The sequence below is a fragment of the Schistocerca nitens genome, chromosome 8, assembly GCF_023898315.1.
Source record: "Schistocerca nitens isolate TAMUIC-IGC-003100 chromosome 8, iqSchNite1.1, whole genome shotgun sequence".
NCBI lineage: Eukaryota > Metazoa > Arthropoda > Insecta > Orthoptera > Acrididae > Schistocerca > Schistocerca nitens.
The window spans coordinates 559,806,033-559,832,433 of NC_064621.1; the positions used below are offsets into that span (position 1 = coordinate 559,806,033).

Genomic DNA, 26,401 nt, shown 5'->3' on the forward strand with positions numbered 1-26,401 from the left:
AGGACTGAAGACCACAACAACAACAGTAGTAGTCACAATCAAGCTACAGCAGCCCATTACAAAAGGTACTGTAAGGTGCTTAAATTGTTATTAGGATGGCAAAGAGTATGTGGTATGCAAACAGAATAGCTAACTCACAGGATAAAATGAAAACGACATGGTCAGTTGCAAAGGAAATGTCTAGTCAGCAGCACAAGGTCGACAATATGAAGTCAGTTCGGAGTAAAAATATGCCTGTTACTGATAAATCAGATATATGTGTAGTATTTAACAATCATTTTCTGAGCATTGCTGATGAATTAAATAAAAATTTAGTTTCTGCAGGGAATCATAACTCTCTTGGCAAATGCCTTTCTGAGACTGATGTCTGAAATACTCCTCTGTGGTACAGACAAGGGGGAGATTAAGTCAATAATTGAATCACTGAAGACTAACGACTCTCATGGATATGATGGAGTGTCTAGCAGAATATTAAGGTACTGTGCTGCACATGTTAGCCCAGTATTTAGCTGTATTTGTAATTTTTCCTTTAGGAATGGTCAGTTTCCTGAACAATTAAAGTACTCAGTAGTAAAGCCGCTTTATAAAAAGGGAGAATGGGATAATGTAGACAATTTTAGACCTACTTCTATGCCATCAGTGTTTGCTAAAGTTATTGAAAAGGCTTGTATGTAAGGATACTTGATCATTTTATATCACACGATTTGCTATGAAATGTACAGTTCGGCTTTAGAAGTCATTTAACAACTAAAATGCTATATTCTCTTTTCTCTGTGAGGTACTGGATGGGTTAAACAAAAGGTTTCGAATGCTAGGCGTATTTTTTGATTTAACTAAGGCATTTGATTGTGTTGATCACAAAATATTGCTCAAGATGTTTGATCATTATGGAATATGGGGAGAAGCTCATAACTGGGTCACCTTTACTTTAGCAACAGACAGCAAAAGGTCATTATTCACAGTGTTGAGAATGGCTTTGATGTGCCGTCTGAGTGGGGTACAGTCAAGTGGGGGGTGCCCTGGGGATCAGTGTTGGGGCCACTCCTGTTCCTTATTTATACAAATGATATGCCTTCTAGTATTACAGGTAACTCTAAATTATTTCTGTTTGCTGATGACATTAGCTTGGTAGTAAAGGATGTTGTGTGCAACATTGGCTCAGTTTCAAATAATTCAGTTCATGACCTAAGTTCATGGCTTGTAGAAAATAAACTAATGCTAAATCATAGTAAGACTCAGTTTTTACAATTTCTAGCACACACTTCAACAAAACCTGACATTTTAATTTCACAGAATGGGCATATGATTAGTGAAACTGAACAGTTCAAATTTCAGGGTGTTCAGATAGATAGTAAACTTTCATGGAAAGCTCTCATTCAGGACCTTGTTCAAAGACTTAATGATGCCATTTTTACTATTCGAACAGTATCCAAGGTGAGTGATCGTTCGACACGAAAATTAGACTACTTTATTTTCATTCATTTATATTGTATTGTATTATATTTTGGGATAGCCCTTCCCATTCTAAAAGTATACTATTTTGACATTGGTCTCGCAATATATATATACGAGGGCAGTTCAATAAGTAATGCAACACATTTTTTTTTCTGAAACAGGGGTTGTTTTATTCAGCATTGAAATACACCAGGTTATTCCCCAATATTTTAGCTAGACAACACTATTTTTCAATGTAATCTCCATTCAATGCTACAGCCTTACGCCACCTTGAAATGAGGGCCTGCACGGTACCATTCCACTGGTCGATGTCGGAGCCAACGTCGTACTGCATCAATAACTTCTTCATCATCCGCGTAGTGCCCCCCATGGATTGCGTCCTTCATTGGGCCAAACATATGGAAATCCGATGGTGCGAGATCGGGGCTGTAGGGTGCATGAGGAAGAACAGTCCTCTGAAGTTTTGTGAGCTCCTCTCGGGTGCGAAGACTTGTGTGAGGTCATGCGTTGTCATGAAGAAGGAGAAGTTCGTTCAGATTTTTGTGCCTACGAACACGCTGAAGTCGTTTCTTCAATTTCTGAAGAGTAGCACAATACACTTGAAAGTTGATCGTTTGACCATGGGGAAGGACATCGAACAGAATAACCCCTTCAGCGTCCCAGAAGACTGTAACCATGACTTTACTGGCTGAGGGTATGGCTTTAAACTTTTTCTTGATAGGGAAGTGGGTGTGGCGCCACTCCATTGATTGCCGTTTTGTTTCAGGTTCGAAGTGATTAACCCATGTTTCATCGCCTGTAACAATCTTTGACAAGAAATTGTCACCCTCAGCCACATGACGAGCAAGCAATTCCGCACAGATGGTTCTCCTTTGCTCTTTATGGTGTTCGGTTAGACAACGAGGGACCCAGCGGAAACAAACCTTTGAATATCCCAACTGGTGAACAATTGTGACAGCACTACCAACAGAGATGTCAAGTTGAGCACCGAGTTGTTTGATGGTGATCCGTCGATCATCTCGAACGAGTGTGTTCGCACGCTCCGCCATTGCAGGAGTCACAGCTGTGCACGGCCGGCCCGCACGCGGGAGATCAGACAGTCTTGCTTGACCTTGCGGCGATGATGACACACGCTTTGCCCAACGACTCACCGTGCTTTTGTCCACTGCCAGATCACCGTAGACATTCTGCAAGCGCCTATGAATATCTGAGATGCCCTGGTTTCCCGCCAAAAGAAACTCGATCACTGCCCGTTGTTTGCAACGCACATCCGTTACAGACGCCATTTTAACAGCTCCGTACAGTGCTGCCACCTGTCGGAAGTCAATGAAACTATACGAGACGAAGCGGGAATGTTTGAAAATATTCCACAAGAAATTTCCGGTTTTTTCAACCAAACTTGGCCGAGAAAAAAAATGTGTTGCATTACTTATTGAACTGCCCTCGTATATTCCTTACTGTCATTTCTTGGTAACAATATTACCTTATTCCCAAGAATAAGCAGCTTTCACTCAGTTAATACTCGGCAAAAATCAAACCTGCATTTGGACTGGACTTCCTTAACGGTTGTGCAAAAAGGTGTGCAGTAAACTACCGCATCCATTCTCAATAAGCTAGCATTAGAATTCAAAAATATTAGCAGTAATCCACGCGCTTCAAATCAAAACTTAAGAGGTTTCTCCTAGGTCACTCCTCCTATTCTGTTGAGGAGTTCCTTGAAAAATTAAGCTGATTCTTGTTGTATTGTTGATTGCATTTACTTAAACTTATGGCTTTACTTTTTTGCGGGTTCATAAACATTTTATTTTTATCTGTTGTTACTTTTATATTGTAATTTCATGTACTGACACATTCCATGACCTTTGAGATTTGCTCCTCAGTTTGGTACTACGGAACTTGATGACGCGTAAATAAAATAAAAAACACACACGTTGGCTTGCATGTGCTTTCTCTTTGGTAGCACATCTGCTCCTTCAGTGTTTCACCATTTTCTTGAACAAGTGATGTTGAAAGTCCCATCCTGTTCATATTATTTGAATGACATCACAGCATCTGGACAAATGTTGGAACAGCATATCCAAAGCTTAGATTTTTTTTTCCAAGTTTAAATAACAGAGGATGCAGTGCAATCTGCAGAAATTTTCATTTTTCAATACAGAAATTGGCTATTTGGAACATCTCATCGATGCCCGTGCAGCTTGTCCCTCGACTAAATACTTAGATGCCATCAGAAAATTACCTTCTTATAAAAATGTTCTGGAACTACAGGTACTTCTTGGAAAAATTACCTAATACACTAAATTCATTCTGAACACAGTGCAAATCACTGCTCCTTTGCATCATCACAGTTGTAAGAGTGTTCCTTTCCAATGCTCTGGAGAAAACAAATGTTCATTTCAAACGCTGAAAAATGCATTGTTTATTCGCCCGAGGGAATTAAATTAGGAAATGAGACACTTAAAGTAGTAAAGAAGTTTTGCTATTTAGGGAGTAAAATAACTGATGATGGTCGAAGTAGAGAGGATATAAAATGTAGACTGGCAATGGCAAGGAAATTGTTTCTGAAGAAGAGAAATTTGTTAACATCGAGTATAGATTTAAGTGTCAGGAAGTCGTTTCTGAAAGTATTTGTATGGAGTGTAGCCATGTATGGAAGTGAAACATGGACAATAACTAGTTTGGACAAGAAGAGAATAGAAGCTTTCGAAATGTGGCGCTACAGAAGAATGCTGAAGATAAGGTGGGTAGATCACGTAACTAATGAGGAGGTATTGAATAGGATTGGGGAGAAGAGAAGTTTGTGGCACAACTTGACTAGAAGAAGGGATCGGTTGGTGGGACATGTTTTGAGGCATCAAGGGATCACAAATTTAGCATTGGAGGGCAGCGTGGAGGGTAAAAATAGTTGAGGGAGACCAAGAGATGAATACACTAAGCAGATTCAGAAGGATGTAGGTTGCAGTAGGTACTGGGAGATGAAGAAGCTTGCACAGGATAGAGTAGCATGGAGAGCAGCATCGAACCTGTCTCAGGACTGAAGACCACAACAACAACAATCATCGTTTCCATTATGACCCCACAGATCGGCAGTGATTGCAGTCAATACAGCATCACATTGAAAAAGTGCGCTTTTTTCTCCAAGGTTGGAAACACCTAACGCTCCACAGCATTTCCCTCTGAAACACTGAACAAGGCCCAGTCAAGTACAGTCAACAGGAAAAAGAAATCTTAGCCATGATATAAGGTGTTACAAAATTTCATCAATATCTGCATGGAAGAAAATTTTTCTTGTGACTGATCATAAGCCACTAACAGTGCTTTTTCATCTGGTGAAAGATGTACATGACCGTACAGAGAAGCAGCTCAATCCCTCTGAATTTGATGACCAGTGCTAACACTATCAAAAAGCTCACTTCAGACTTGTTTAGAAGGTTTGCCTCAAAAAATCATTTCAGACAATGGTACACAGTTTTCATCATTGGAATTTCAACATTTCTGCTGACAAAATGGGATTCATTATATCTGGATGGCTCCTCCTCTTCATAATCAAAGGTCGAAGCTAAGCAATTCATTTGCAATTCCAAGTTTCAGATGCCCAAACTTCATGCTTCACACTCGAGGGACAATGCTTTGTTATTAATTCTCAGAACCTTCTGCACTATGCCTGTTCGCGATGCTTTGTCTGCAGAAGTGCTACATGGTCGCTGTCACTGCAGTTTGCTACCTTTATTATGTGCTCAGCACTCTGCTTTGGACATAACCTTAGCAATGAAGTTCCACATGAATGACAAAGTTTTTTATTGTGTATTTACCAAACCTTACACTGAGCTCACTATACCACTCCAGGCCAAACAGACACACACTGACAGCACCAAAACCAATGATGTTTCTGGAATTTTTGTGATCCCGCCAAATATTTTCATTTTTCAGACATGTTGCCTGTATTCCAAACTGCTGCCCCTGCACAGCCTTTACTGGTGCCCGATGTTCAGGCATATACTTCAACAGACAGCTCTTGACCCCTGCCCAGCTATGCTGCAGCCACAACATTTGTCGACTGATGTTCACACAGCTAATGTTGGGACACTAGTTGGTTGGCGCCATCATGCCATATTCAACTCCGTTAGTTGCACCATGGCACAGGCCTTCTCCATATCATTGCTTGCACTCACACTATGCAACAATGGTATGCAGTTTTTGGGGGGCAGTGTGGGGTGGAGGACTGCTGCACATGGCATCCCTAGGTCATCTGCACATAGCATGCTGCCCACATCTCAGCAAAAGTCACAACCCACAGACAGGCTGCCAGCTGGCACCACTCGAAGTCATACTAGCTGCAGGGCTCATTATATTCCTATGGATGCCACCAGGGAATGCCTTTGATTGCACTCACTGCATCCCAATGTACCCAGCTGCACATCATCTTAAGAAGCTGTTCACTGAGTTCTGCCCTCAGATCTCTGAAGACTCACAGTGAGATACAACAAACTGTGCATGATGCTATTAAATTTCAAACTATATTCAAAACTAGTATTCGGAGATCAATGAATAATGGAAATTACTGGGAAAGACACACATCTTCAAAGTTATGTATATTTCATTGCCTGCACATTTTGCAAATAAAAGTAATGATATTTTACTCATAACTAAATGTTTGGAGTGTTCATGGTTATCCAGGTCACCACGTTTCACCTATAGACACAACATAAAGGATTTATCAGTATCACACTCAGATTCTTTGCTGATAGTGCTGTTGTTCACAGAAAGGTATCATTGCTGGGTGATTGTAATGTTATGAGATTGAGAGAAAGTATTTCAACTTTGTTTACTGAAGGGCAGCTCTCTTCATACATGCATAGTGCAAAATGTGTAATTTACATGAACAAGAAGGAAAACCAGTTTGTGTCCTTACATGAAATGATAAAGTGAAATGATATGAAATAGAAGGAATATGGGAAATCTGTAGTACACAAGATGAATGGATGACTTTGATTTGGTGAGAAATCGTGAATAGTGCTAGGCATATGATAAGGAAATTGTATACAAAACGCTATTGTGATCTGTTCCAAAATTTGGAGTCCTTAGCAAGCAAGCGCAACAGTGGACATCAAAAGAATTTGTACGCATTGCTACAAAGTAATGATATTAATATAATAGAGGGAAACATTCCACGTGGGAAAAATATATCCAAAAACAAAGATGATGTGACTTACCAAACGAAAGCGCTGGCAGGTCGATAGACACACAAACAAACACAAACATACACACAAAATTCAAGCTTTCGCAACAAACTGTTGCCTCATCAGGAAAGAGGGAAGGAGAGGGAAAGACGAAAGGATGTGGGTTTTAAGGGAGAGGGTAAGGAGTCATTCCAATCCCGGGAGCGAAAAGACTTACCTTAGGGGGAAAAAAGGACGGGTATACACTCGCAAACATATACACATATACAGACACACACATATACAGACACAAGCAAACTTATGTTTGCTTGTGTCTGTATATATGTGTGTGTGTGTGTGTGTGTGTGTGTGTGTGTGTGTGTGTGTGCGTGTGTGCGTGCGTGCGTGCGTGCGCGCGCACGCACGCGCGCGAGTGTATACCCGTCCTTTTTTCCCCCTAAGGTAAGTCTTTCCGCTCCCAGGATTGGAATGACTCCTTACCCTCTCCCTTAAAACCCACATCCTTTCGTCTTTCCCTCTCCTTCCCTCTTTCCTGATGAGGCAACAGCTTGTTGCGAAAGCTTGAATTTTGTGTGTATGTTTGTGTTTGTTTGTGTGTCTATCGACCTGCCAGCGCTTTCGTTTGGTAAGTCACATCATCTTTGTTTTTGGATATATTGCTACAAAGTAAGATGTTCATGTATCCCACATAAAACTGTATCACAGATTTACAGGGAATTTATACAGAAGTCTTTTGAAGACCTCACAATGTCCTGCGCGAGAGATTAGGACACTTAAGGGTAGAGGGTAAGGGGGAATGTGGAGGATGGGAGGGGTGGGGCAGTGGGAGAGTGCAGGGGAGGGTGATGTGTGCAGGGGAGGGTGATGTGTGCAGGGGAGGGTGATGTGTGCAGGGGAGGGTGATGTGTGCAGGGGAGGGTGATGTGTGCAGGGGAGGGTGATGTGTGGAGGGGAGGGTGATGTGTGGAGGGGAGGGGAGGGGAGAGGAGATGGGAAGGGGATGGGGATGGGGACATGGAGGAGGAGCGGGAGGGGGAGTAGTAGTGGGAGGGGGAGTGGGAGGAAGGGCGAAGGGGAGAAAGACAAGAGGGAGAGAGATTCAAAACAAAATTTGGCTGTAAGTACATGTAATAGCCAGTGTTACCTCAACACTCTTGACACCTTAGACAAATGCACAGATGTAGCTATAATGAATAAAAAATTTACATCCAGCCTACTTGTCCTACTATCACTAATTGTCATTATGTTCTTCTCAAATTACCTCCTATGTATGTGCATAAAAATTTTTGAGAAACTAAAGCACATTCAAAGTTTTTAACTTACGCTGCAGGCAGGTGTGCAGAGGTTCCTGGCATGGGGTGCAGACCCTGTGGCGGGGGCAGCGGAGGTACACTTGTCAGGTCGCTGCTGCCTGAGCGGCGGTGTCTCTGGCTGCCCTGCCTCTGTACACCAATGCTATCACCAACAGTGCTGTTACTACTAGTGCTGGTGCTGTGTGGAGGTACCTAGGAACAATGACTCATCATTACTCACGGGCAAAACACAGATGCATCATACATTAGCCAGTGATTAACTCAATAAGAATAACTATATGATTGTCAAGCAATGGAAAATCCGAGGTAGGGGGAAAAAAAGAACAAATGGATAGATTGCTACTTACCGCACTGAGAGGCAGAAAGGCGCATGGGGAGGGGGGGGGGGGGGGAGAAAAAAGGTTCTATCAATTATCAGCTATCTCAGAAAGTCATCTGTTAAATGCAGACAACACACACACACACACACACACACACACACACACACACACACACACACACACACAACCGTTCACAGGCGTGTCCGGGATTTGAACTAGGGGCTGCTACTTATTAGGCGAATGCGTTGACCACTACACCGCCTAGACACAGTGGTCATCACAACTACACAAACTACCCTAGCACACGTCCCATCAGACCCAAATTCTCAACTTATTCACACACTACTAATGCAGAGCCCCTCGCTTATTATACTCACTACTCACGGCATTTTGCCAATTTGTGAAAGAGTTTGAGCTTGGTGTGCATCTGCACTGAAGAGATCAATGGCTGTCTTACACATTTGAAAGAGCAGACACCACATATACAATTAAGACGAGGACAGGTAATGATTCCTGTGGTGCAGGTGCACACCAAGCTCCAAATCTTACTCACAAGCATATGGATGATAGTGGAACACAGGTACTGAAATAGAACACTTGTGTGACCCCTTCTTAATTACTGCTCAAGTCTTCAGGATCTCAAACCAGTCAGATTAAGAGAAGATATCGAAGCAATTCAGAGGCATGCAGTTAAATTTGTTACTGGTAGGTTCGATCAACAGGTAAGTATTATGCAAATACTCTGTGAACTCAAATCGGAATGCCTGCAGAGAAGACGAAAATCTTTTTGGGAGACACTTTTGAGAACCAGCATTTGCAACAGTCCACGAAACAATCCTATTGCCACAAATACACATCTTGTCTAAGGATCACAAAGACAAGATAAGGGAAATCAGGGCTCATACTGAGACACATAGACATTCATTTTTCCCTCGCTACATTTCCCCTTGAACAGGAAAGGGAATGACTATTGGTGGCACAAGGTACCCCTGCCATGCACGCTGTGGTATCTTACAGAATATTTAGGTAGCTGTACGTGTAGTTCACCGGTATCATATATATCTATCACACCAATTGGAATAGTTTTATCATGGCTGGCTCTCCCAAGGCACTCAATAATTCTGAGGGAATGTCATCTACCCTTAGGGCACAGATCTTTCAGTGTGCCGTCAAATTATTCTCACAGATAAAAAGCATATAGATAGCCTCTTTTTCCCCTCTCACTCCATTTGTGAATGTAACAGAAAAGGGAATGCCTAAAGTGGTACAAGATACACTCCACTAAGCACTGTATGGTGGCTTGTGTGATATGTATGTAACTCCACTGCATTAAGTGATAAATTCTGAGCCATTATGATGGTAATGCTGATAGCAAATTACTTACATTCTTTGGAGCATGCAGCTGCACTGCATTCACTGAAAGCACTAGATAAGAACCACCGTAAACACTGTCAATTATTCATTTAGCAACAGCACAGGAAGCGTCAGAATCTCCAACAAAGAATTTATTGTCATTAATGAACTTAAAGGACCATGAAATTTTAATTCTGTCTACCACCTAAATATGACACTACAGTCCCTGTGTGGAGCACGATAAAAAAAATACAAACATTCAATTATGTTGCTTTTGTACCTCACTAATTACATTAAGAACAAATAACAGGCAAGTGTTATGCAAATACTCCGCGAACTCAAATGGGAATGCCTGCAGGGAAGGGGAGAAACTTTTGAGAACCAGCATTTGCAACGGTACCTTCAAGTCATCACAATTTTTGCTGTTTTGTCATTTTTCTCTTTGTGGTTCAGGTTTTATTTTTTGCAAGTTCTTTTTATCAATTTGGAGTTATTTTTTGGAAGTTTGTTTTTCTTCAGTTTTTGGCAAATTTGCTGCTCTTCTGCTAAATTTGCTGCTTTTTTTATAAATTCGCTGCTATTTTTTCCAGATTCAGTGAAAAAAAAACCAGTGTTACCTTTTCTGCCCAATTTGCTGGTTTCTTAACAAATTTGGTGTTTTTTTTTTTCCAATGTCAGTATTTTTCTCTAGAATTGGTGTTCTCTTCCTTTTTTGCTGTTTTTCCCCAATTCATGGCTTTTTCTGCCACTTTTGGTGTTAGTTTTGACATCACATCACAGTTACGTGGGAAATGATCATTCATTTTAAGATTATACATGACCCTCAGCCTTGAGGAAACAAGATGTCAAAATGTGATTTCAGCATTCAGTAACCAGCAGTTACAAAAATTGCCAAATTGCCGTTCTCAGCTTTATAATATTTTTTATACATGGAAATGACATTTCTCAATATTTCATACAAATCACTGCTCTTCCAAATTTAAAAAAAAAAAAACGGCAATTTCACTTTTTTTTTTTTTTTTTTTTTTTTTTTTTTTTTTTTTTTTACATTTCCGCGGAACTCGCTTGTCCATAGCCATATGACTTTGTCCTTAAAGATCTCCTGAAACATTACCAATACTAAGTTACACTGGTGCTCTCAAGAATAGCTAGAGAACTATCTTGAGAAGATATTGAGTTGTTATTGGGGGTTAGTGTGAACACCACTCTCAAACTTACCTTCCTTTTTTCCATCACCTCAGTAAACAGAAGCTTCAGGAAACAGATATCATCAAAATGGGTACTGGCACAAGTTCCCTTTCAACAAGAGGAACTTCAGGAGACATTAACTCATTGAAGATTCAGATACATCATCATGTCAGCTTATTTTCTGTTCAGGGGTAACTATCATGAACAGAATTAGAACTAGTGGTGAATCTGCATGTGGAGGATTTCAAGTCAGATATTCTGGAAACTGCATAAAAAACTTAACATGTTTCTGCTGGCATATTTACATGCATTTGTGTTCTATCCATAAGATACAGCACAAGAATGGTTTTCTGTGACATCTTAACTCAATCCTTTCGAGCATCAAAATCACAAAAGAAATAGGAAATATGGTAAGGGTCTTCCTATGATAGCTTGGTGGGAAGAGCAGATGGCTTCATGGAATAAAGGTCCTACAATCAGTCTCCTCAAGCTCTCCCTCATTTACAGATAAATGCTTTACTGAAGATCCTAATCACACTGTCAGACTTTTATCATCCACAAAAAAATATACAGCACCAGTTTCCCATAAAAATGAGTATAAAACCAATCAATTCAGAGTAAGATGTACCGTTAACTAACAACACCACATATGGTCATTCCACACAAAATCATCCAACCAAAAACATTCACGGTTTTTGGATTTGTACCAAAACGTATGTGTGAAATGTAAGCATAAAGACAAGAAAATATACAAAATTTCATACAATTCTGTCAAGTAGTTTCAGAGTTATCACCATTTAAAGTTTTAGGCTAATTGTATTTCCAAGTGCGATTAAGATGTAACTAAAGCAGGCATGCTTTTACGGAATTTGAAGCAAAATCTATAGTTTTGAAGATAGAGCCTTGAAATTTTCACAGTTTTGTTCTAAATTAAACCCTGAAACAGGCAGAGGTACAAAATTCCAATTTATAATGTTCAATCATATTGAAAAACTGTACTGAAACTCAAAATATTGTTAATTTCAAAATTGTGATGTAGGCATAGAAATTTATGAATATCTAAAATCTCTCTCCAAATAACCCAATACAACCATATATTTTTGAAAACAACATAAAATTACCTTTCAAATGGTGCAAAAAATTGGTGGGGTTCTGAGTTGTAACAACTTTATCTTATATTGAAGTCAAAACAAGTTCTATCTATTCAAAACGTATAGAACAGCTATTTTAAAATTCAAAATGGTTATAGTAGAGGTTATATAGAAGTAAAAGGTTTTAAAACTACAATTTGGAAGATCAGCTACTTAAAACAGTAATTTATTAGTACATTTTTTGTTGAAACTTCCTGGCAGATTAAAACTGTGTGCCAGACTCGAACTCAGGACCTTTGCCTTTCGCAAGCAGATGGTAGAGCACTTGCCCGCGAAAGGCAAAGGTCCCAAGTTCGAGTCACGGTCGAGCACACAGTTTTAATCTGCCAGGAAGTTTCATATCAGGGAACACTCTGCTGCAGAGCAAAAATTTCATTCTGGAAAATTTTTTATGTTGTTTACTTTTAAATTGGGACAAAGATTTTACTGTAGTTGTCATTTCATCTATCTTTTTTGTTTTATTTAGCTGAAGTTAAAGTCAAGAAACATACAACATTATGGAGTCATGAGAAGTATGTTGAAGTTCAGATAAGGCAGTACTACTATGCAAGCATGCACATGAAAAATTCACCAGTCAGCGGTCTGCTTCCTGTCTTCTGTCAAGACATGAAATTCAAGTCAGGACATGAAACCTTCCCTCCCTCCCTCCCTCCCTCCACAGCCTGCCTGTGCTGCAAGTATATCAGCGTGCATTCGGCTCTGTTCAAGTAAACATCCTAGTGTTTTGCGCTTAATGACATTTTAAATAATTGTTACATAAACACAGTTACAATTTTATTTTTAAAACTATAGTTTTGTGAGTGTGTGCTTTCATATGGCATCATATTTTGGGGCAATTTGTCATTAAAAGAGAAAGTTTTCATTGCACAAAAGCATGTAATCAGCATGTAATCAGCTGGAGCCCACACAAGATCACCTTGCAGACATTTATTTAAGGAACTTGGGATATTCACAGTACCTTCGCAATACATATATTCACTTATGAAATTTGTCATTAATAACACATCCCAATTCAAAAATAACAGCGAAGTGCATAGCTACAACATTAGAAGATAGGATGATCTCACTTTCGTGCACAAAGGGGTGAATTACGCTGCCACAAAATTTTTTTGACATTTTCCAAATAGTATTAAAAGTCTGACAGATAGTCAAACAACATTTAAAAGGAAATTAAAAGAATTTCTGAATGAAAATTACTCCTGCTCAATAGATGAATTGTTAGATATGAAGTAGCAACTTCTTGTGAAAAGAAAACTTGTGTTAAAGTGACACATTCCACATCATTACGAAATGTCGTATTCATTATCTACGGAACAAGGATTAATGTACATATGTACATGTGTTTCTTACCATGGAGATAAGATCAAGTTCAAGTAAAGATGAAACTAATTTTAAATATTCAGTAAGTTCATTACTAAATTTTTCATGTGAAAATACTTCACTGACAAAAATCAAAGACATTTATTTAATTTCGGAAAAGTGTTCTAAAGAAGACGTAGGAATTTTAGTTTGGCGTACTAATAAGCAGTGCAGTGAAAAAAAATCATGATATTTGTTCCCATCATTAGTGTTATCTTTTAAGGTATTTTGAAAAGAACCAAAAATCCTGTTGTGATCCATTTAAGAAACATTCTGTACACTTAACAAAAAAGAAAGATTTGAGTATATTTACTCTGGAAAAAGCAAAATATGTTAAGGAAAATAAGGACATTATTTTAGTGGCAGGAAAGCTGTTGTGCAGTACATGTAGAAAACTGTTGAATGAGGCAACACCTACTTTAGATCATAAAGATATTGCTCTACTTGAAAGTGATGAAGCAAGTGAGAGTGAATTAATCAATGCAAAAAAGAGTAGTAGAAAGAGAAATGTTGAATGAAACACTTGTAGAGTTGATGTGACACCACTTCAGTCATTATCTACTCAATCCAAGACAAAATATGCCACAAAGAAGTTTAAAAAGACAAAAGACCAGGTTTTAAAAAGTTGATATTTGTTTTGAAAGTACAAGAATCCAACAATTCAAGTTAATCTGACAGTACAACTCAAGGTAATGAATTGAGGACAAAATCTGAGTATCTTTATCATTTAGTGGATGCCATAAAAGAAAGACTCAAGACAAACTTAACCAAATGGGAAAAAATACAGAGATCAACAATCACTCCAAAGTCTTGGGCTCGCAGAAAAGCAGCGAAAAACTGTAATATATCAGAATATTTAGTGTAAAATGCCAGAATGCTTGCAAATGAGAAATGTATTTTGGCTTTGACAGAACCCAAACATGCCAGGACCCTTCCCCAAGAATCAACAGACATCGTCCAACTGTTTTATGAAGATGATGAATTTTTTTACATGTTGCCAGGTGCTAAAGACAAAGTTAGTATAAAAAAATACTTACAAGCAGGAAAGAATTATTTTGTGCAACTTAGAGGAATTATTTATTGCATTTAAAGAAAAATCCCCAAAAATTAAATTTGGATTTGCCAAATTTTGCTCCTTGAGACCGAAATGGTGTGTGTTTGCTGCTGGTTCACCTAGAACTCAGAGAGAGAGAGAGAGAGAGAGAGAGAGAGAGAGAGAGAGTGTTTTTGCACCACCAAAATGTTGAGCTTTTAGCAAATGCTCTGAACCAAAATGATAAAGAATCAATTCACACTATGATGGACATATTGGTTTGTGATAGACAAAACAGGGACTGTATGTTAAGCTTATGTGATGTGTGCCCAGAAACAAGTGAATCACTGCAGCTACAGCTAAGAGAAATGCTAGAAGTCTACAATGAAGATGAAGATGAAGACATTAAATTTTCGCAGCGGGTTTCAAGTGATGGCAGAATGACTTTATAATCAACCTTGGAAGGAGTTTATTGATTTGACTATAAAAAAATTGAGTCTCTGATACCTCAATCTTACATCACAAAAACTCAAAACTCTCACGTGAAACAGAGAAAAGAAAATCTAGCATTTAATGATGTTTCAGTTCTTATGGATTTTGCAGAAAACTATAACTTCATTCTGCAAAATGAAGTGCAATCCTACTACTGGGACCACTCGAGCTGCTTAATTTATCCAGCAGTGATTTTTTCGAAAAATGAAGATTCCACCATAAAAGACACATCATTGCATTTCGTTTCAGATGATCTAAAGCATGATGTACCATTTGTTTATTCAGTACGCGGGGAAGGGGGGGGGGGGGAAATTCATAAAACAAAACTTTCCTGGCGTTGACCAAATTGAGTATTCTACAGATGGTTGGCAGCGCTCAGTACAACTTCAAAAGCACGATATATTTATGTTTTCATTATAAAAATTTTAAATTAAATGCAAGCTGGCCATTTCATGCTACGAGTCATCGTAAAACAACATGTGATGGGATCGGGGGCACAGTCAAGAGAACTGTTACCAAAAAAACTTGCAGAACAGTAGGCAAAGTGAGCAGATAATAAATGCTGAACAAATGTACAATTTTTGCAAAATTTTACTCTCAAAAATATATTTTTTTAAAGGAAAAAGAAATTGAAACCAAAAGAACCATGCTCGAAATTAGATTTCAAATGGATCAAACAATACTGGGTACAAGAAGTTTCCATTATTTTAAGCCAGCTTCTTGCGAAGGAATTACAGCCAAACGAGTGAGTTCAGACTCGAAAATTTTGTTGAACCAAAATATTTCTATGACTATCCCAACTATTAAATATAACCTACATTCTGCATGTGTTTATGAGAAAAACTGATGGATAGGAATGGTTCTGCATTTCAATGAAGAAGAAGGGGACTATGACATTCTTTTTATGCACCCTCACGGACCATCAGAAACTTTCTTTTGGCCTCAAAAAGAAGACAAATGTCCTCTTTCCGCCGCCCATCTTCTATGTGTAATAGTTCCTCCAGAGGTAGCATCTCAGTTTCGCAGATCATATAAGATCCCAAAAGGAAATCTTCAAAACATGGAACAGTTTCAATGCTTTATCATAAAAAAACTTAATGGACATTTAAATGTAATTATTGTACATACTGCTTCATATAATAATACTTCAACTGAAGAATTATTAAACTTTAAAGTCATAAAAAACTCTTTGTACAAAAGATTTGTTTGAAAACTAATAATCGCCAACTCATGTATTCAAATGTAAGTAAATCTATTTTGTAAAATTCTGAATGTATGTATCTTTTATTTAAAAATAATTGATACATAAAACTTGTGTTCATCTGGTATGTTCACAGTTATACTGACTTCAAATATTTAATCATTGTATCAAACATGTATTTTACAAAGTAAATTAAAAAATTTGACTTCAGTTTGTTATAAAATTGTTACAACTCACAGAACCCCACCAATTTTTTGCACCATTTGAAAGGTAATTTTATGCTGTTTTCAAAACTATATGGTTGTATTGGGTTATATGGAAAGAGATTGTAGCTATTCATAATTTTCTACACCTAGGTCACAATTTTGAAATTATCAATATTTTGAGTTTCAGTACAGTTTTTCCAATATGCATGAACATTATAAATTGGAATTTTGTACCTCTGTCAGTTTCAGGGTTTAATTTAGAACAAAACTGAAAATTTCAAGTCTCTAGCTTCAAAACTAACAATTTTGCTTCAAATTCTGTAAAAGCATGCATGCTTTAGTTACATCTTAATCGCCCTCAGAAATACAATTAGCCTAAAACTTTAAATGGTTATAACTCAGAAACTACTGGTTAGAATTGGATGGAACTTTGAATATTTTCTTGTATTTATGCATACAATTCAAATATAAATTTTCATAAACATCTGTGACAGGTGAGGGTAGGGCCCTGGACGACTTAGTATGGAATGACCCCATAAGGAAACAGAGAAATAAAAACCAAGAGCTGGGCATCTGTGCAATAGCAGTGCACCCTGTGGAAAAATCGGTATGCAAGTAATATCCAATGGGATTTTGACCTCTCATTAATAAAAGGTATACCATTCAGTGTTAAGAACAACTTACACACACACACACACACACACACACACACACACACACACACACACACACACACACACAGAGAGAGAGAGAGAGAGAGAGATGATAATGCATCATGATAGTGATCAATGATGGCATACAGTATGAAAAAAATACCCTGCAAGGACCAAAGGATCATGAAGGAGGAATGCAAGGAAACAATTCTATTATATCTCCTTCCAACAACATTATTTTTCTTTGTTTTTCGTACATCTGACATTTAGTCTCCTCCTTACCTTCTTACTCTAATACTCTAGACGGAGAATAATTAGTTTTCCTAGATTCCATTTTCTATTTATACATTTATATTCCTTTCCTCTTCCACCTCCAGTTCTCATTTATTTACTATTAATTTACTACCATTTCACATATTATTTTTAAGCCAAATCAAATATTGCTGGCTGTATGAATGAACGAACTTCTTTCTACACCATTTCCATCTAATTGAACTAAATCTGCATAATTTCCCAAATTCTAATCAATCTACGGCATCAACAGTAACACTCACAACAACTATAGACACATTGTGTACCATTAAACACCAATATTATTCACACTGTGTATCCTTAACCTCAATAGTAAGAACAACAAAAGTCATAAATTATTCCCTACTGCAATGATGATGAATGGAGTTTTCAAGAGAATCAGCAGTGTTGTAATCGATGAGTCCTGATGTCAATGGGCCAATAGAAGAGTCTTGCAAGTAATATAGGATGTGCACAGTTAAAGGGAGAGCAGGAGGGGGAAGGTTCCCCAAGAATAAGGGCTGGGGCAGAAGGTTTACCCCATAATTCACTCCCCTCACCACAAGATACCAGTAGAGACTCCCACACAAAACGGAAGTCATTCAAAGTAGTATGGGTGATAAGGGCACATACCATGTAGACAGGTTTGAAACAAATAGGGAGGTAAGATATTGAGTTACATCTGTGCAGGCAGGGAGTAGAGATGCATGTAGAGGGAGAAAAGGAATAGCACATGGTTTCTTTTCTATCCGGCTCTGTAGAAACACAGTTTATGATTACCCACACTAATGGTAACAAGGAGACCAGCAGAATGAAACAACAATTTTTTAGTAATTGACAGTGGAGGTCACTATGTGAATTAATAACCAGCCCAAGTCCAGAGCGTGGTTGAATACTGGTAAACACTTGATAGAGTGCAGTGCCACTTACGTGCTTGCCAAGGCAACTGGTGCAATGCGCGGGCCACAGCTGTTGCCTGGAGCCCAAGTACCTGTGATGCCTGTCTCTACTGATACTTTGGCTAGGCAGGGAACCTGATCCACCCTCAGATACTACAGCAGCTGCTCCCCAACTCCACTCCATAAGTCAACTACTACTTTAAAACAAGTAGTAATACCTATTTTACTGTAGGAAGATTAAAACAAAGACTGGTTTTATTTCATCATCACTAGGTTCTGTGGTAATGACTTGTCAAGGCACATCATCAGCACTGCATGCCAACTGAGTGTGGACATGCTTCAAGGATGTGGCAGACTGACAAGGTTGCTATACAGATGCACAGGGAGGGTTCACTAGCTGTAGTATGTAGTCTGTGTGAGATAAGTACGGCCAATATTGATGTGACGTGAGACTGTAGCTTCTCTTTGAGAAGGGCAAAATTATATTCTCCACTTCTTAGTGGAGACATCTATGGTTCAGAGTTTGGAAACTGGATGTTGGTCATTCACTTTTCTTACCTTTTCCTAAGATACAGCACCTGACACACGCCTACAGGCCAGCTTCTGCAATTTTTTATTGAGACTTCCTTAGCTAATGTCTTGGTACGTTCACAGCCTGAGATCACTATGTGGTTCAGCATCCGAAAAAATACCATGGAGATTCCTGTGTTGTGGAGATTGTATAAAAGTTTGTAAATGGGTGACACCAAAGAATGGATTCATTGATTTTCAATAACCTTAAAAGTAATGAGGGAGCCATCCCACACACAATATTTCTGGCAAGCCGAGATTCTACGCCTGTGAGTTTTGCGTACTGCTACTAATTCCATCAGTAGATACTGTACACGGTGGGAAAGAAGAGTTGTTTATACAGATTTCTGTCAACAAATGGATAGCTGATTTTCTCATTGTTGGAGTCACTAGTATATGTAAAACAAAAGAGAGTGTGTAGTCTTTTAGAACCAAATAGAACCTACAGTGATGAATATTAGGGTCTGTGTGATTCGTGATGGCACAGTGGAGGGCCATTCATGCTGCATGTTGTTGAATATACCATTGTATACGTGTGTGTGTGGGTGGGGGGGGGGGGGGGGTTACAACTGTGAGGCAGAGGCAGGCAAGTTGTCTCAGAGAAAGAGTGCTCCTGGTGAATGTCTTAGTCAAATCTCTGCTATTCTGTTCCCAATAAATTCATAAGGATGCAGTTGTTAAGGTTCTGGTGTAAAAATAGGGAAGTTTCAGTCTATAACAAATGTTAACTGTCTAATTAAGAGTTGTTCGCACCATGTCTCTCATGGTATAATACCTGATTCAACTAGGAGTCTGTCATCAGGGCTTGCATTGAATGCTCCAATATCATGGCAGAATCCATTGTTGTGCACAGAGTAAATTTAAGCCTAACGCAGATGGTAGAGCTAACTCTCAAGGAATATATCCATAGTCAAATTGGGTTAAAATCAATAACTAGTAAAATTTGACTAGAACCTTCAATCTGCCCAAGAAGTCTTTTTGAGAAAGCAAGGGGAGTTTAATACCCACATACAAGTTTTTTTGAGCAGTTTTATATGCTGTAACTGCATCCACTTTTGGTTGAATAATACTCCAAAAAGTAAAAGTAGTTTATCACTTCCAGTCATTGGTTATTCATATATAATTCAGGGTGGGGAAGTGCATGATCCTGGATTTCATAGATATACAATTATCCCCATGATTTTGGGCCCTAAGGATGTCTTCTGAATGGGTGTGTGAAGGTGATGTTCTACTAAGCATAGTGACATAGAAGTACAGTACAGGCAGAAATAACCAACAAAGCTGCCAATACATTTGATCATGCTATGGTGGCAGCTCTGTCTATGGCAATTTCAAAAAGGGTAGAACACAAGACTGAACACTGCAGAACCCTGTTTTCTTGTACATGTTTATTACTAAGGGCTGTAGCAACTAAGTAGAAAATGTGATAGGATGAAAAATTTTTAATAGCATTTGTAGATGATTTTTTTTTTTTTTTTTTTTTTTTTAGATTAGGTTCCTCCCCACGGGAAACAAACTGTTGGCCTGAAAAATCACCAGTTCATGACACTGATGTGGATGTGCCAACCATAAAAACTGTTAGTTCGTCTAAACAGGTCATTCAAAAGAATTGAAATATGCTAAATCTCATGTCGAAGTGTCTGTAGCAAGATCCAAATTTTGAACCCAGACTGGACAATGTTTAGGAAGTATAGGGCTGATGCTATGGGAGGTGGTGTGTTCATTGCAGTTAAAAGCTGTTGACATCGATACTGGGTCGGACTGTGAAATACTCTGTATAAAGCTGTCAATCAGGCAAGGACTGACTATTGTATTAGGATGTTTTTATAGACCACCAGCATCCGCAACAAGCGTCACAGAACGTTACAGGGAAAGTCTTGAGTACATAGGAAATAAATATCCAAATTATCCATTAGTTATAGGTGGAGACTTTAATCTGGCATCCATTGACTGGGAAAATTACATGTTTATCACAAGGGGCAGAAGCAAAGACTCATGTGAAGTTATTCTAGGAGCACTCTCAACAAACAACCTTGAACAATTGGTTAGAAAACCAACTCAAGATGGGGACTTATTAGGTATCTTGGTGAAAAACAGACCTGATCTTTTTGAGGAAGTTAATCTAGAAGAAGGTATTAGTGACCATAATGTCATTGTGGCTTCTATGTCAGTGGAAGTTGTAAAAAACCAAAGAAACAGCATAGAGTTTTCTTGTTTGGGAAAGCAAATACAAGGGTCATTAATTAATATCTTCGTAGTGGGTCATTAATGAATATCTTCGTTGTAAGCGCCAAGCATTCGCCACGGGACACAAAGATACTGAGCATCTTTGGTCGGAATTTAAAGATATTGTCCACAATGTGCTAGAGAAGTACATGCCTAGCAAAAATATAGAGGGAAAGTATCCACCTTGGTACAACAAACATATTAGGAAGTTGCTGAGAAAGCAGACAATATTGCAAAGTCGTTTTAAAAGTTTCACTGATCCACTGACAAACAGAAATTACGCATAATGAAAGCAGCTGTCAAAAGGTCAATGAGAGATTCTTTTAGCGAATTTGAAAGCAATACTTTATCTGCAGATTCTAAAAATAACCCCAAAAAATTTTTGGTCATACGTAAAGTCTATGATCACTACAAATAATTCAATACCTTCTCTTGCTGACAGTATGGGTAATGTGACAAATGATGATAAACAGAAAACACATTCTAAACCTAACTTTCGCCGGCCACGGTGGCCGAGCGGTTCTAGGCGCTAGTCTGGAACAGCGCGACCGCTACGGTCGCAGGTTCGAATCCTGCCTCGGACATGGATGTGTGTGATGTCCTTCTGTTAGTTAGGTTTAAGTAGTTCTAAGTTCTAGGGGACTAATGACCTTAGAAGTTAAGTCCCATAGTGCTCAGAGCCATTTGAACCATTTTGAACCTAACTTTCAAAAACTCATTTATGGTAGAGGACTGCAGCACCATTCCCCCTTTCAATTATTGAACAAACGCAAGGATGGCTGACATAGCATTTAGTGTATCTGGGATTGTAAAACAGTTAAGATCCTGAAGATGCCAGGAAGCCATCTCGCCCAGACAGTACCCCCGTAAGATTATATGTTGGCTGTGCTACAAATATAGCACCATTCTTATCCATCACCTATTAGAGATCATTGGAACAGTGGAAAGTTCCACGGTTATAGCAATCTACAAAAGGGTAGAAAATCTGATGGACATAATTACCGGCCAATTTCACAGGCATCGATTTGTTGTAGAATCATGGAACATATTTTGTGTTCAGACATAATGACCTTTCTAGACTCCGAGAAGCTCATCTGCAGAAACCAGCACAGTTTTAGGAAACAGCGGTCATGCAAGACATAGCTGGCTCTCTTTGTGAATGATATACAACAGGCTCTAGATACCGGCTCCCAGGTTGATGCCGTATTTCTTGACTTTTGAAAGGCGTTCGACTCAGTTCCGCACTATCGTTTGGTCCAAGAAGAGCGCGCTTATAGTCTATCCGATGACATTTGCGGTTGGATAGAAAGTTTTCTAACAGACAGAGAGCAGTATGTCGTACTGAACGGGATGACTTCAACAGAAACGTGCGTAACTTCAGGTGTGCCCCAGGACAGCGTAAGAGGTCTGCTGCTTTTTATGATTTACATAAACGATCTGGTCGATGGTATTGACAGCAGCATTAGACTATGCTGATGATGCTGTAGTTTACAGAAAAGTAGTATCACACTAAAGTTGTGAACAAGTCAATGAGGAAACTTCCTGGCAGATATATCAGCACACACTCCGCTGCAGGGTGAAAATCTCATTCTGGAAGTCAATAAGAATTTGCAGAAAATAAATGTGTGGTGTAATGACTGGCAGTTATCTCTCAATATTGGTAAGTGTAACCTACTGCATATAACAAGGTGAAAATCCCTATTAATGTAAGAGTACAAAATAAATGCCCAGTCTTTGGAAGCAGTAACATCCATCAAGCATCTGGGTCTGGCTATTCAAAATGATCTCAGATGGAATTATCAGATTACACAAGTAATGGGCAAGGCGAACTCTAGATTGCAGTTTATTGGTAGAATCCTGAAGGGATGCAGTCCTTCAACAAAGGAATTTGCTTAAAATATGTTAGTTCGTCCAGTCTTAGAGTACTGTTCGTCTGTTTGGGACCCTTACCGCTTGGTTCGGATTCAAGAGATTGTGAAGGTCCAAAGAAGAGTGGCAAGATTCATGACTGGTACATTTAGCCATCGCAAGAGCATTACAAATCTCATAGAAAGTTCGAAGTGGAACACACTTGCAGATAGATGCTGCGCTAAACGGAAGGAGCTGCTCACTAAATTCCAAAATCCAATCTTCACTGAGGATGTAGAGCACATATTATTACCACCAACTTTCAAATCGAGCAATGATCACCATTCAAAAATAAGGGAAATAAGAGCTTGTACTGAGGCGTTCAGACAGACGTTTTTCCCTCACACAATCCACGAGTGGAACAGGGGAGGGGGATAGAAATGTGACTGGTGTGAATTGTGGCATTAGCAAGAAGAACATTTATGAAAGAGAGGAATTTATTAATGTCTACCAGCTTAAGTATTAGGAAGCCTTTTCTGAAGGTATTTGGAGTGCAGCCTTGTATGGAAGTGAAACATGGGCAATAATCAGTTGAGAATAGAAGCTCTTGAAATGTGCTCCTGTAGAAGAATGCTGAAGATTATATAAAAAGGTCAAGTAACAAATGGTATGGTACACAATTAAATTGTTGAAAAAAGGAATTTATGGCACAACTTGACTAAAAATAGGGATGGATTGATTGGATGCATCCTGAGGCATCAAGAAATTGTCACTCTGCTAAGAAGGAAGTGTTTGGGGTAAGAACTATGCAGGGAGACCGACGCTTAAATAAAGTACGTAAGTTCACATATAGATTACGGTAGTCATGCTGAGATGAAGAGGCTTGCACATGATAGACTACCAAGGAGAGCTACATCAAACCAGTCTTCGGACTGAAGACCGAAATAACACAACAAGCAGCATTAGCTGTACCTTCGCAAAATTTCCAATCACACCAACTAAATGAATTCCTCCTTTTTTCAGTCTTCCTGGTAATCAAATGGTTAATTTACTGTATCTTATTTCCCTTTTTAAACGTGCCACAAACTTGTGACTTGGTTGGTGGTCTGGGCTGTTTGTGCACAGCGAAAGCTGTTGACAATGGTGATCGCTGGGTGGAGTTCTGCTATAATTTCGGACAGGTTCGAAAGTACAGCAAGATTAAGAGTGACCAAAATGGAAACACTGTAACCTCCTCATGGATATTAGGAAGTATGGTCACACATATATACAATGATTTTTTTCTATGCAGGTGTTTCCTTCAAATGACTATTATAAAGGCACCTGTGTCAACTCTGTTTGCAGCTTACAAAATGAACAACACAGTGTTCCAGTTTGTCTCAGAATTCTGTCTCAGATTTAAGTATTAGATCTTAGTGAAAAATAATGCCCCACAGAATATTAAGTTTATTGGTTGTGGTGACAGTAATGCTGATCTTTCCTTCCGTGATGCTTTTTTTCCAGGACAGCTACATGACAAAACTTTTTCTTCAATATTCTCCACAACACACACGCACATGCACAATCACAGTCACAGTCACAGTAGAATTTTAGAACATGTTTTTTGCTCGAGTATCATGTCGTTTTTGGAAACCCAGAATCTACTCTGTAGGAATCAACATGGATTCCGGAAACAGCGATCGTGCGAGACCCAACTCGCTTTATTTGTTCATGAGAACCAGAAAATATTAGATACAGGCTCCCAGGTAGATGCTATTTTCCTTGACTTCCGGAAGGCGTTCGATACAGTTCCGCACTGTCGCCTGATAAACAAAGTAAGAGTTTACGGAATATCAGACCAGCTGTGTGCCTGGATTGAAGAGTTTTTAGCAAACAGAACACAGCATGTTGTTATCAATGGAGAGACGTCTACAGACGTTAAAGTAACCTCTGGCATGCCACAGGGGAGTGTTATGGGACCATTGCTTTTCACAATATATATAAATGACCTAGTAGATAGTGTCGGAAGTTCCATGCGGCTTTTCGCGGATGATGCTGTAGTATACAGAGAAGTTGATGCATTAGAAAATTGTAGCGAAATGCAGGAAGATCTGCAGCGGATAGGCACTTGGTGCAGGGAGTGGCAACTGACCCTTAACATAGACAAATGTAATGTGTTGAGAATACATAGAAAGAAGGATCCTTTATTGTATGATTATACGATAGCGGAACAAACACTGGTAGCAGTTACTTCTGTAAAATATCTGGGAGTATGTGTGCGGAACAGTTTGAAGTGGAATGATCGTATAAAATTAATTGTTGGTAAGGCGGGTACCATGTTGAGATTCATTGGGAGAGTCCTTAGAAAATGTAGTCCATCAACAAAGGAGGTGGCTTACAAAACACTCGTTCGACCTATACTTGAGTATTGCTCAACAGTGTGGGATCCGTACCAGATCGGGTTGACGGAGGAGATAGAGAAGATCCAAAGAAGAGCGGCGAGTTTCGTCACAGGGTTATTTGGTAACCATGATAGCGTTACGGAGATGTTCAGCAAACTCAAGTGGCAGACTCTGCAAGAGAGGCGCTCTGCATCGCGGTGTAGCTTGCTCGCCAGGTTTCGAGAGGGTGTGTTTCTGGATGAGGTATCGAATATATTGCTTCCTCCTACTTATACCTCCTGAGATCACGAATGTAAAATTAGAGAGATTCGAGCGCCCACGTAGGCTTTCAGACAGTTGTTCCTCCCGCGAACCATACACGACTGGAACAGAGAAGGGAGGTAATGACAGTGGCACGTAAAGTGCCCTCCACCACACACCATTGGGTGGCTTGCGGAGTATAAATGTAGATGTAGATGTAGTCACACACACACAAAACAGATTTCGCTGTTGTGGAGTAATCATAATCTCTCCTAGTGAAAACAAATATTGAGTAAATTGTGCAATTCCTTCTTTCCTAGTACATGCCTTATCTTAAGGCATATCTACAGTAGGAAATGCTGATGGATTGTAAGTTTATGCATAAAGTTTTCTTGGTCCAGTCACAGAGAAAGCAGTTTCTATGTGGCCACTGTCTGGCATAAGTTTAATTATCTTCATTTGCAAGAGATCTGCCAACTCCAGTCAAGAGCTGTCCCCACAGGCATCACACCACCACAGCAATGTTTATCTGGTTTGACGGTCACTGCTCAGGGTCCCAGTGCCCCAAAATGATAAGCTTCTACTCTTAAGGTTAGCTCTTTGGTTTACATGGGGAGGTAACAGCTAGGCGATCAAGTGTGTGAGCAAAGCCTTGCCAGGTGGCTCTTGTCCTTCCTTGAGTGCAATGAGTGCACCACATCAGACGGGCTACCATGCTGGTGGCTTTTTGGCAGGAGTAGATGTCCACATACTGAAAACTTGCAACAGATTGTCACACAACATGGGTATGGTACTACCACATCCCCAATTGATGTGCACTTTTATTAACATTTGGGGGGAAGAGTCAAAATCAAACGCAGGAACTATGACTAATTTACCAAAATGGTGATATAAGGAAGCGAAGGGAGCACGCCAAGTAGTAGCCATGTCACTATCAAGCCTTAACACTGGGGTCAGTAAAATCTGAGAAGAAACTGTCTGAGGAAGGAGAAGGGAAATGCTGCAAAGGAAAGAGAGAAAAAGACACAACAATACCTGAGAG

At 39.2% G+C, this 26,401-nt stretch overlaps 1 protein-coding gene across 1 annotated transcript in view; it reads right to left on the bottom strand.

Moving 5' to 3' along the window:
- Nucleotides 1-26,401, bottom strand: part of LOC126198464 (E3 ubiquitin-protein ligase SH3RF1) — a 254,667-nt gene that overhangs the window by 184,255 nt on the left and 44,011 nt on the right. The window contains exon 8 of the mRNA XM_049934810.1: nucleotides 7,959-8,140. Within this exon, the coding sequence (XP_049790767.1) occupies nucleotides 7,959-8,140 (182 nt within the window). The remainder of the gene's footprint in view (nucleotides 1-7,958; nucleotides 8,141-26,401) is intronic.